Consider the following 12,168-nt stretch of genomic DNA (forward strand, 5'->3'; position numbering starts at 1 on the left):
TCTTTATAAAAACGTAATTACATATCTATGCTTTATTTATAAAATATTAACGTATACTTAAAATTATCAGAGGTGATGTTAATGCAACAATATGCTAAACAACAAATTAAGTTAACGCTGAGAAAAATTATGTTTTTTTTTTTTCGGGAAAAGATTCTTTGTAAATTATTTATATTGGTATTACAAATAAGTACTTCACAATTTATATTTTCTTAAAAAGAATGTTAGTACAGTGTCTACGCGCAAATACACATAAGTACTATATTTTATTGCACTGAGATTAATTTAATCGTCATTGGTTTTTAAATCTTTTTCGTAAGAGCTGGCAAAATTAGTACTGTAACTAATGGTCAATATTATTTATTATATTTCATTCAATATCTCTGACTTTGCTTATCATAATACTTTCCCGAATATTTGCTGTACCGATCGCTGTAGCCATCGTCCTGATATTTATCTTCCGCTTTATAATAAACTTCAGGCGCTGTAGAACCAACGCGACCTTGCCAATAATGGGTCCAATATAAGTCTTCCGGATTAATATCGTGTGGGTGCTTAGCGTTTTTAAACACGTGTACGCAGTACACAAGGCTACCAATTAGCGTTAAAAATCCGAACACGAGAAATACTATTCCCAAAATCCTATAAAAGTAATATTTATATTACACAAAATTTATGCAATACTATAATGATACATATAAATGTTCTTACCAAACGACTAATGGTTGGAAAAACTGTATGACGATAACGAAGCCTAGAGTAACTAGAATTAATCCAAGATTTAGAAGTAACATAAGGCAACAGACGCCTTTTGTGTTCGGGCAGAATGGATTAGGTGTCGACATAGTTTCCACAATTATACCGCCTTTCCGTGATGTACGAGTTTTCACTGTCGAAGTGCCTGATCTGCCAGAACCGTAGCTATAATGACTAGGCGCTCTGTGATCCAATCTGGAGCTTGGTGCGAGACTGTGACGTGATATTCGACTGTTTGCAATACAAAACATACAATTTATACTACTATTACATTTATCGAATAATTAAATGCAACGGTTTTTAAAGTTGAGCTACCTTATATCGGAAGTAGCCCTGTATGCAGCACTGGTGACATAAATATCGGAGCCATTGTCACAAATGCTGCCATGCGAGGCACTTTTGCGAAGTGGATGCAAACTATGCTTCGAAGATCCGGATAATACCGAATCGCGAGCATTATGCGTGCTTCTAGTTCTCCTGCTTTCTTCTCGATCATATCTATCCGCGTGGTTTTTCCTTGGAGGTTTTACCTAAAAAAAAAATTATTAGAAAAAAAAAAAAATAAAAAAAATATATAGGTAGGATATAATTATTTAATTAAGTTCATTACCATAGTAGTATGTTCGTTAGCAACAATGTATTCAGACACAGTGCGGTCCGAAGGAGCTCTATGGCTTTCTTCGCCATCCGTAATGTAATCACGATTTCCATTAATGTGATATCCAGTATATTTCGAAGTATGCATTTTGAAGTTTATACCAGTCGACTCGCGTACAGGGAATATCAAAAACAAGTACGTAACTATTCAATAATAGTCGTTTAGCTCATCTAAAACAGAAGTAAAGATAAATTCTTTTTAATCGCATATTTTCGTATCTAATAATTTATTCAACAACCGATTTAAGGCTTATTCTATTCAATTGTGAAGTTCTGCGATCGAATGCAAATTTATCGTTAGGTGTGGCGTTCCTTTTAAATACTACCTGTGCATAATGATTGCAAAATGATACATCATTATAGAATTGTCTGACGATCCGTAGGCAGTGCCCACGGCGCGTTTATCGCACTGGGCAAATCCTTATTTAGTACGATGATGTCACCTGGCAAGGACATGTGCAACATCTTCGATCAGAAATGCACGTGTACTTTCTATCTCTCTCCGATCTCTGTGATCTTTTCATTGATTATTTCGCACACGAGATAAACATTTAATTAAATTTAACTACGAGAAATTCTTTTTTTTTTTTTTTTAATTAAATATTCAAATTATTATATCTATCGAATGAATTCTAAGCAGCTCGAAATTATTCTCAAGCATTTAAGTAACAATTCGTTAATTACAATTTACTCGAATTCATCTACTTTCTACAAAACAAATGTACGACGGATTTTACTTATGATTAATACCATCAGTCACCTAAAATACATTCACTTTCGTCGGCGAACCGGTTATTAAACTCCCGTTTAACTTTTATTTTTTTTTTTTACGTTAATCGTGATTTTTAAATGAATGGATCCGTGCACGTAGAAGACGAAGCTACGGATTACGACGCGCGCAGACGCTATAGATTCGATGCAACCTGTACGTGTAGCATGTACGATCCTCCCACGACATAAATCCTCAGAAAAAAAAAAAAATAAAAGAAGGGAAAACAAAGAATGGAGAGCGAGAGAAAGAAACGTCAATGAAGAGATGCCTGAGCGAGGCGTGCACGTCGCCACTAAGAGCGTCGCGTGGGATGTGCACGCGCTCACATTGATTGTAGCGGACAGAGATCGCTCAGGAAGCTGCTCAAAGGGCAGCCCAGGTGTGCTAGGCCCACAGAAAGATCGGAGATTGGTCGAGCTGGCGTACCTTGCCGTTTTCTGCCGGGGAGATCACGGTCCCCCGTGCTAATCCTTATCCTCGGGCGGGTCTTCTTCTCGTAATGACGCGCTGGCCGAAAGTGGCGTGCCTGGATCGCCACGACATATCGATCACATGCGAATATTCATCGCCTTCGGTCCATGTCGTGTTTCTCTTCTCCACTCCTCTTATTTCGTCTTCTGTTCCCTTCGCCTTCCTCTTCAAGATCCCGCACTTGCTTGACGAGAGCACTCGCGACTCGCAAACGTTCGCGCGGATCTGCTGAACTCGAGACGCGAACTCGATGTCCCGCTGCTCTCTCGTCGCTTGTCCTCTCTCGTCTCGAAGTCTCAGCGGTCAGAGTCGCTGATCGGCGGGGCGGACTGCGAGCGAAAGGTGTGCGTTTATCGCGGCGTGCTTTTCCACCACACTTTCGTTCGACTCCTTTAAAAGGCGAGCTCAGGTGTGCGCGCTAACTAATCCTCACCGCCCGCGGTCGCGCGTCCGACGCGTTATTTCTCCTCCGCGCGACGTTGAACGGATGCAAAATCAGGTCGCTCATCTTGCGAGGCGTCCACCAGAATCTCATCCTACAATTTTATTGCAGACATTACTTTCAAATGCAAAACATGCAGCAAAATGATATAAAGATTGTATTTAATTGAATAAATAAAAATAATATATATGAATCCTAATATATAGTTCTGAAATTGAGATATGTCATTGTTAGTAAATTTTTAAAAAAATGTAGATTGTTTAAATAATATCGTTATTAAGCTCTTTCATTGAGTTACCTTTTTAACATAAAAAAAAAAAAGGTTGAAGTTCAGAACAGCACATCTACATGTATTATTGCTATTTTTGGTTTCATAGGAAGCATAATTTTGAGACGATTCTCAAGATATCTTATGAAAGAGTAAATTTCTTGGATTCCGAAAGTAGTTTTGCAAATGCAGTTATGTAATATAGATCCAGCTTGGAAAAAGAAACTGGTTTTGAAAGTAGTCCAGTTAACCTGCAGACCGAGTACAAATCTTGAAGATCAAGAGCCTGCAAAGTAAAATTGTGGCTCTGTTAGGAAAGTCATACTAATTTTCAATCGATTTTCAATCACGGAACATATATTTATACCTTAAAGATAATTTTCGAGAGGCCAGGAGTCAAACAAATTTTGATTGTCCCGTCAGTTACATTCCGATTTTTTAGAATTCGGTTCTCCTCGCTGCACTACGTGACAGCTGCTTTATAAATTAAGAAAAATAGCGATCTTGTTGTAGAATATCCTGCTTTCTGTTACTTTAACCTGTCTCTTCCAAACACCCGCATGAACCATAGGACAACAAAAAAAACGAATGAAAATCTCGACAAAAAAAACTTCGAACTTTTGCGGTTTTCAATGCGCATGTGCGAGATGTCGCTCATGGCATTCGCGAAGGATCGCGCGCCAAAACCGAAGTAGCTTTTCGTTCACTATGCGTTCTGTCTGACGTGACGCTGCGTTCTTGATAAACATCATCTTCTTATTTTGACAGTTTCGTCGTCATCACTTTCGTCTAGACTAGCATTTTATATGAAGTTTCCTGTGAATGGAGGGTTTGCGATGGCACAACACGGAGCTACTTTACAAACGTATAATCAGGAGCTCGTCAAATGTAATTAGTCTTATTTAACCTATAAATTTATTACTTGCCGCTGCTTACAAGTTTGCAGAACGATGGTCTGAGTAAACCATCGAAAAGAATTTACTCGAACTTGCTTTGGTCGTTTTGATCAATAATTGCGTTAAATAACGTGGCTGAAAAAAAAAATTTATTCTTGTTTAGGTTTAGAAGAGATGAAGGTGAGACGATCGGACCTCCAAGCTCAGATAGAATCACAGGAAGAAGAGAAGAATAATTTGCAACAAGAAATCGAGAAAATGTCGTGTAAGCTTACGCAATTAAACGACAGTTTGGCAAAAAAAATCACAGTCAGAAACGATTATGACAGAACAATTGCAGACACTGAGGCTGCATATGTAAAAGTAAAAATTTTACTTCTGAATAATTTACTTTAGACATTACAGTACAAATTAAATACTTAGCATTATATTTGTTTCATTGCAGATTCTAGAGAGTTCCCAGTTATTGCTTAATATGATAAAAAAAGAAGCTGTAAGTCTGGATCAAACTTTAATCAAAGCCAATGTTGATAAGCAGTCATATCCTTTTTTATAAGCTTTAAATTATAAATCAATGAAAAATGTGTGAGGGACCAGATATTAAAAAAATGTATTTATTAAATTATAGACACATTATCACAGAAATATATTTATTAATTACACAAATACAAAGTTACATATAAACTTTTAAAACAATTTTTTATCTTCTAAGCTTTCTTATTTTTATTAATTATTATTTATTGTTATATTATTTTTGTAAGCTTTATTAGATGTACATGTGCATATATATTAACTTTATAAAAAAAAGTAATCAGTCTAAGTAAGTGATTAAATAAAATATATAATCACCCGATAATTTATATATAAATTTGAGCAAATTTATATTCTGTACATAATTAATCAAATATAAGTAACTAGGAATATTTTACGTAAATATTTTTACTGAGATACTCTGCTTAAATATATGCAATACTGAAAAATTCACTTTATTTAAACACTATATGTATGATAATAATTTATATATTAAAACTAATAAGAAATTAAATCTATTCTAAAAAAAGTTACAGAATATTTTTTACACTATTTAATGTTTTTGTGTAATTATTATTCATAATTATATTTTTTCTTTATATGTATGTATGCATGTGTATATTAATTATAATTTTTTTAAAGATATCAAGATGCACTGTCGAATTTTATTTTCTATTCTTAGATAAAAATTTTAATTCGTATAATATCTTACGATATCTTGTGATATCTTGTGATAATATGAATCTTTTGTATTATTTTTATAAATATTAATCTTAAGCATTTCCAAGAGCTTTTTGCTCGTTCCATATTTGTAAAAGTTCGCCTGGATCGTCATATCCGTGAGATGTTATTACATACTTGTAACTATATTTAGTATAAGCTTTCTTATAAAAATGAAACTCTTCACAATGAAATGGTACTATGTCGGCTTTTTTAGCTACTAAACCTAAGAAAATATCGTCAAACCTAAAATGTTTAGTGTAGAAACTTGTGTAGTATAAATCTAAAAGAGCTTCCTTAGACAAGATATATGCACCAGCTGTTACGTATGGTGGCCATAAATGATATGGATATTCCTTCAATGTGACGTACCATTTAGAGAATTTATGCCGATGTGGTGAAGATCGCATAAATACAAATCCCGCGAACAATCTGATGTCATCGGGTAACTCCAAGTCAAAAAGCTGTCGTTTTACTCTAATCGGCATAGATGTGTTTAACGAATATTCATTTTTTATTGTGAGGCTTTCATTGCTTTTCCCGTCTGATTTTTTATAGACATTTTTTTGGCTATTATTACCTGTAGATTCACGAACGATAAAACCCGGTGGAGTGGGTGTTTTGGTTTTTCGATCATATATTATATTTTTATTAAAATTAACTTCGTTATAACCCATTAAATCCGACTGTTTGATTTCTCTTTTCTGTGCACCATACACTTTTCTGGATTCCATTAAGAGAAATGGATAATTTGCCGGGTTTCTTATAAACGTTACTACATTTTTTGCCGACACGTACATGTCGTCGTCAACGAACATATAAAACTTTGAATTGGTGCAGTATTTTACTAGCCATTTAAAACTCATCATTGTTTTAATAGTATTATTATAATACGAGTCTATGAAATCTGCTTGTACAATATCTTTATGAATCCCTGCTTCTTGTTTTAGTTTAGCCTCCACTTTGTCATCTGGATGTGTACCGACCACAAAAACAGTTCTTGCCGGCACATCAAAGAATCTTTTTTCTATTCCCCATGAATTACGTATGGCAGTTCTTCTATCGAAATTTTCTACAGCAGACTTTACTATATACACAAGGCGAAGTGTATTATCTGCATCTCCCTTACATTTTTGTGGCTGTTTTAAGATAAAATCGTACGCATACTCGTTTATAGGTTTAACCTCGGGCTTTTCATTACGTCGTAGAGCATTCACGAATTCATGTACATTGCCCTCGTAAGGATATACGAAGTTTTCGTCGTATGTAATTTCAAATATGTGTACAAATGCTCCAAAAAATTCTAACAACCCTATCATACTGAAGAAAATGAGCATATATCCCAATTTAATTTTTGATATAGTACGACGGCATCTTTGAAAATAAAGGCGGAATAAATAGTATTCGAAGAAGTAGCAGCACATTTTGTCAGCCAGTTTTTTGCATAATAATCCGTGCAAATTTTCCTCCGCGAAATCCCATCTCTGAAACAGAATTGTCATTTAACTTCTCATTCGCAGAAATTAATTTGCGTGGTTTAATAATAAATTAAAATTATATTTTATAATAACCCGCAATTATAATTTATAATTAATCAGGTTATTTAACTGAGTAAGCACAAAAGCATATGCGCAAAGCTTAAATTAATATAGAGGTAACTTACAAATTGCCGATAATCATTTCTTAATTAAATAATACAAAAAAGAACATACAGATTTCTCTTCATGTTTTTAAATTATAAATAGTAGGAGCTGCAGTAATTCTTTTTTTTTCTTTTTTTTGTTTATCTTTTAACGCCATCTAACCGATCCCTTACAAGAGCATCACGTGCACTTCGAGAATCATAGACAGTCGACATAGTAGAGGTTCGCGCTTACGTCAAAAATAAATCGTGGCGCCTCTCTTAGGAAACTCGTTCAACTAAAAGTCCGATTGTCGGATTTACGTATCATCGCACTGATTGTATATGTATACATACTACATGCTACAATGGATTTGACAGTTTTTTTTTATCTTCGTATTGATACGAAAAAAAAGTGTCGGGAGATAATACTTTTATGCCGTGAGTTAAATATTTTTCACGTTGCATTTAAAGTATAATGTAAAACGTGTACTGCGTTTCGCGAAATATAAATTATTCGTTTTCTGCAGCAGGAGAACGGGTTTAGAGGCATCGATGCAACGCACTAAACGTACAAAAATTAATTACTTAAGTTTTCGACGTTTAATTAGATTTATTAAATCTATGATATTTCGTTATCCCTTTTTTTTTTTTCCAGAGTACTGACGACGCTGATTCTATCGCGTTCGATGCTTGCTCGTCTATCTTACCTATGGATAAACTCAGTGACTCGGAAGGATGCACAGTTTGTGTTTTATTTCGGGTTGATCGGCTACCGATTGGCAATTCGTACAACTTGCGGAGGAAAGGATTTTGAAATAATTGCGTCGGCGATACATGTACGTTGACGTACGGGCAATGTTAAAATTAGGAAGTTCCATTTTCGCGGCGTGGATGCCGAGCGAGTGGCGAGGTATCATCTGCGTACGAAAAACGGGAGAATGGAATCTCCTTATCGCGACGTCGTTCCTTGGTGCCTTAGACGCGCTTATAATCGTGAGTCTTTATCGATTGACCGAGCGGGGAAACGCGATCGAGCGAGAAAAATGTCTCTAACAATGTTTTCCACTTGAAAGAATCAACCGGCGATGTCGCGGCCGCAGGGATATCCTCCTTCGACGTAGGCGACGTCATCGATCGCGCCTTGGCTACATATGTGGATGCCCGTTCGCTCGACGTCTTCCCACCACGGCTCCGATGGTTAATTACAAGATTTGCAGTCGATGTACGATCTCGGGTGAGAAAATCAGTATTGTTCGAAATTAATCATTAGTGTTGCATGCTTTTTTATATTTTTTTTTTTTTTACTTCGAAAGAAAATGCTTTATATATTTATTAAATTTTATATTTCATCGCATTACTTCTTTCGAAAATAAAAAAAAAAAATTTATTGTTTAATTGGGGTTTTTTTTTTATTTTATAATTAACATGGATTATTTAATTGTTTGTTTATGACACTGTTATCAAGTGTAATGGACCCTGTTGTAAATTTATAATATTTTCTAACAGAGGGAGAACTGATAATGAAAAAATTGTAAGAAAAAATTGTAATTAACCGGATTTTAATATTTCTTTGTTGCATAATCCATGTTATCTCTATGATGAAGTATTTATGCGTAAACAACAATTAATAATAGATCCCTGTTGTTTGTTCAAGCAGTTTGACCTTAATAAAAAGAGATTTAAGTCCACCATCTAGCATGTGCTTAAATAAAACCCATATGCCTTGACGTTATCTTCTCGGGACTTGCGCAGTGTAATATATATATATATATATTTTGTTTAGGTGCAAAACCCATGAGGTGATATGCCACAGGTAAACCTGTTAGAGTTTGCTATGTCTTTAGTGAAGATACATTCGCAGCTGAGTAGATCAAGAGGAGAAGAAACGAACGACGATGTGCACGTAAAAAAAATGCATATCGCCGAACAATAAATAATATATCTCTCACTTCGCCGGTAGTACAAAATTCTTGGCAATTCTAGTCTTTATAATTAACAATTAAACGTACAATGCTGACCGGAGTAATCGATGGGTTCGTATAATTTAGCTCTATAAATTCTTCACCGGCAATACGCTTTTGTTTCGTTTTTTTTTTTTTTTATAATTAAACGTTGAGAAATAAATTGATTTTAACAATCGTGCTTTATCGACAATAAAAGGTGTTTTTTTTTTGCAGCACTCATTTGTGCTGCGAGGGTGATAATTTCACTGTCGCACGCACGCTTATTGAGGACGACGTCGCTCGGAACCAGTCGTCTTTGATATGGACCTCCTACGGTGTCGTAGTCCCGATCATATTAACCATCGGTGTTTTCGGCAATGCGGCAATCCTCATTGTCCTATCCGGTCCAGTGTTCCGCGGTATCGCATACTTGTACCTGAGTGGACTCGCGCTGGCGCATATTGGTGTTATCCTGTCTTGGATAACGATCAGTTTGTACAATCCAATTCCAACAATGTACACTGAAAAAAAAAACTTAGTTAAAAAAAAAAAAATAAAAAAAAAAAAAACTGACGATTACATCTCGGCTCGTTGACGCTTGGCTGTCGCTTGAGTAAAAATTATATTCGATTATAATATTTATAATAATATAATTAATACTGGTACATTTTATTGCGCGTAATTCCTGTTTGCTAACTTATTTACTTAGCAACGTAACAGCGGTCTTTTTTTTTCAGTGTAGCAATGATCAAATAACGAAATATTACAATATGATTACGTTTATAATTATAAATATGCATTTTTCAGCACTGAGACTAGGCTATGGCATGAGCAACAATTACCCATCGGCTTTCTACCATGCCCATCTTGAACTCGTTATTCTAAACGCCTTTTCGGCCGCCAGTGTTTTCATTATGGTCTGCTTAATTGTAGATCGATACATTTTTGTATTCTTCCCATCACGTATTCGCACCGGTAGCGCTCGCAAGAACGTTAATTCCTTCATACTGTCTTCTTTCATTGCCGGTTTTATGGTAAATTGCTTTTAGAGAAAGCATTCTTATCGAAAGACGAATTATGTTTTTTATTAAAAAATTATAAATTTATGCAAATGCACGTAGTGAGACAATTTAATTTTTTTTATAGATTAGCGGTCCATTATCGGTTATGAGAATCGTTTATGCGGAGCAAGATGGATCTGGCGCTTCGTTTACATTACGTGAAAACGTGGCTGTTACACAAAATGCAATATGGAGAGCGTATATTTGGATAATGGAGATTATAGTGCGAATTTGTCCGTCCATCATATTTATTGTATTGAACAGTCTGGTCATTAAGAGATTTCTGCAGCTAAATGTGCAAAGCCGACAATTCCACACCGTTACGGATAAATGTCGAACCAATAATACTCCTGATACGTCGCTATTATCTCGCAATCGAGGATACAAGTATAACATTATTAATAAATTAATTTAATTTTTTAATTTCTTTTTAAGAAAAAAAAAAAATACGTTTTTGGTTTTTTTTTAATGGTGATTATAAAAATTGTTATTTGCAGAGAGGAACAGCATTTGGCGATATTAACGACAACGATGATTCTATGTTTTTTTATAACGGCACTTCCACCGAGTCTCACGCCAATATTATATACCGATCGTCGTTCATTAAACCTTAATTACCAGACATTTCGAGTGTGCTCGGCAATCGTGGAGCTCAGTAATTACGCCATTTACATTCTTATATACCTTATTTGCAGTACGGAATTTCGAAGAGAATTAATGCGAATTTTACAAGTAAGCTTTTACATTGATTGCGACGATCTCTGTTAAAAAATCTTATTATAAATAAATAAATTTTTGTGAACAGGGAAAATGTAATGAAAATACGGGACAGGACATTGATCAACCGATAGGCGAAATCGAGGATTATAGCCGGCACGGCACTACTGTTCGTCTAACGCCGGAACATACGAAATTAAATTCTCCAGAGTCACCGACTAAGGAAACTAAAATAGAGGAAGACGCGCATCCGTCAGAGTCTACTGCTTTTATGATGGAACATCGTGTCATCATGTAACTAAAAAAAAAAAATATTAATTGTGATTGTAAAGGGAATCAATGATTTATATTCTATGTAATTACATATCGCTGTACATTTTCGATACGTCCGTAATGAAACTTTGTATGTACAATTAATTCAGGTTCTAGTTAAGACATGAAACAATTAATCGTTTTAAATGTTAAACTTATAGATATTATTCTGTATTATATACAACGTTTATCTATAATCGACTTCTGCACTATACCGATATTTTCGATTTTATTAATGTACATTTAAAAATTGATACTTTAATGTCTCTTCTTCTTTGTGTGTTGTCAAAAGCAGTTTGACTGCTTCGTTTATCCACCTAAATTAATCTAAAAATAAATAATATGTATAAATGTTACGTAATGATATAGACGTTTATTAAAATTTTGTACACAAAATAGATATGTAGAAATTTTAATTACCATTAACAATTACATCGTTGGCTTCATTTTCTTTATTTGCTTCCGCTTTGGCTTTTTCCAGCAGTTCTGTTGCATACATCATATCTGAAAAGCAATTACACCATTAATTAATTTTTGCTTATTAAAATATAATCTATAAATTAAATTAATATTTTAAGGATATTTACCTGTTTTGCCGTGGCAATGTGCTGTGATGTGCTGTTTCTTCGTAACACCCGCCACTTATGCTACCATGACAGAAACGCTGCAGAGCGCTTCACATCGAGAAGTGAGGCGTCTGAAGCGTCTCGGAAGCGAAAACGTTTACGTCATCGATGACGTTTTGATTTCATCGGAAGCGTTCTAAAACGCCAAATGAACCGACCGTAGCGACGCTACAAACGCTACGAAGCATTTGCACCGCTGACTGGACCGCAGCCAATAAGAAGAATGCGCGCGCGGGTGCGACTGACGTGAACGTGCATGTATGAGCAGAGAGCCGCGGTGGACAAGCGCAACCGTGTAGCCGAGCCGCCGTACTCGTCGCCATTTTGTTTATTTTCGCGTGACAGAGAGAGGATCCGTGAGCGACGATCGCG

General features: G+C 35.3%; 4 protein-coding genes and 1 long non-coding RNA gene across 8 annotated transcripts; 2 read left to right on the plus strand and 3 right to left on the minus strand.

Annotated features, from left to right (window-relative positions):
- Positions 1-154: 154 nt before the first annotated feature.
- LOC139108944 (uncharacterized) lies at positions 155-3,931 on the minus strand. 2 transcript variants are annotated; one of them, XM_070667645.1, is made up of 7 exons: positions 3,734-3,931; positions 3,397-3,652; positions 2,612-3,192; positions 1,367-1,584; positions 1,072-1,286; positions 712-987; positions 155-642 (listed from the first exon to the last, which is right to left on the minus strand). In XM_070667645.1, exons 4-7 carry the CDS (start codon positions 1,499-1,501, stop codon positions 375-377), a joined length of 894 nt encoding a protein of 297 aa, XP_070523746.1. In that variant the 5' UTR covers positions 1,502-1,584; positions 2,612-3,192; positions 3,397-3,652; positions 3,734-3,931; the 3' UTR covers positions 155-374. The 2 variants fall into 2 exon arrangements, with proteins under 2 accessions (XP_070523746.1, XP_070523745.1); XM_070667644.1 differs by having other exon boundaries at positions 3,397-3,931.
- A 111-nt stretch (positions 3,932-4,042) lies between these two features.
- Positions 4,043-5,129, plus strand: LOC139108950 (microtubule nucleation factor SSNA1). Its single transcript, XM_070667651.1, has 3 exons — positions 4,043-4,254; positions 4,426-4,625; positions 4,708-5,129. The coding sequence occupies exons 1-3, from the start codon at positions 4,173-4,175 to the stop codon at positions 4,816-4,818; spliced, it is 393 nt and encodes a 130-aa protein (XP_070523752.1). The 5' UTR covers positions 4,043-4,172; the 3' UTR covers positions 4,819-5,129.
- A 98-nt stretch (positions 5,130-5,227) lies between these two features.
- Positions 5,228-7,385, minus strand: Brn (beta-1,3-galactosyltransferase brn). Of its 2 annotated transcripts, none has more exons than XM_070667639.1 (2): positions 7,226-7,385; positions 5,228-6,997 (listed from the first exon to the last, which is right to left on the minus strand). In XM_070667639.1, the coding sequence occupies exon 2, from the start codon at positions 6,935-6,937 to the stop codon at positions 5,567-5,569; it is 1,371 nt and encodes a 456-aa protein (XP_070523740.1). In that variant the 5' UTR covers positions 6,938-6,997; positions 7,226-7,385; the 3' UTR covers positions 5,228-5,566. The 2 variants fall into 2 exon arrangements, with proteins under 2 accessions (XP_070523740.1, XP_070523739.1); XM_070667638.1 differs by having other exon boundaries at positions 7,177-7,385.
- An 80-nt stretch (positions 7,386-7,465) lies between these two features.
- On the plus strand, positions 7,466-11,568 carry LOC139108942 (probable G-protein coupled receptor B0563.6). 2 transcript variants are annotated; one of them, XM_070667642.1, is made up of 9 exons: positions 7,466-7,575; positions 7,793-8,130; positions 8,211-8,371; positions 8,921-9,170; positions 9,315-9,571; positions 9,888-10,114; positions 10,227-10,528; positions 10,639-10,873; positions 10,947-11,568. In XM_070667642.1, exons 4-9 carry the CDS (start codon positions 9,148-9,150, stop codon positions 11,154-11,156), a joined length of 1,254 nt encoding a protein of 417 aa, XP_070523743.1. In that variant the 5' UTR covers positions 7,466-7,575; positions 7,793-8,130; positions 8,211-8,371; positions 8,921-9,147; the 3' UTR covers positions 11,157-11,568. The 2 variants fall into 2 exon arrangements, with proteins under 2 accessions (XP_070523743.1, XP_070523742.1); XM_070667641.1 differs by having other exon boundaries at positions 7,507-7,705.
- Positions 11,218-12,113, minus strand: LOC139108951 (uncharacterized). Its single transcript, XR_011546752.1, has 3 exons — positions 11,758-12,113; positions 11,591-11,641; positions 11,218-11,497 (listed from the first exon to the last, which is right to left on the minus strand). It is a non-coding gene; the product is annotated as an uncharacterized lncRNA (long non-coding RNA).
- Positions 12,114-12,168: the final 55 nt, after the last annotated feature.

Source organism: Cardiocondyla obscurior, linkage group LG16 (genome assembly GCF_019399895.1).
Source record: "Cardiocondyla obscurior isolate alpha-2009 linkage group LG16, Cobs3.1, whole genome shotgun sequence".
Classification (NCBI taxonomy): domain Eukaryota; kingdom Metazoa; phylum Arthropoda; class Insecta; order Hymenoptera; family Formicidae; genus Cardiocondyla; species Cardiocondyla obscurior.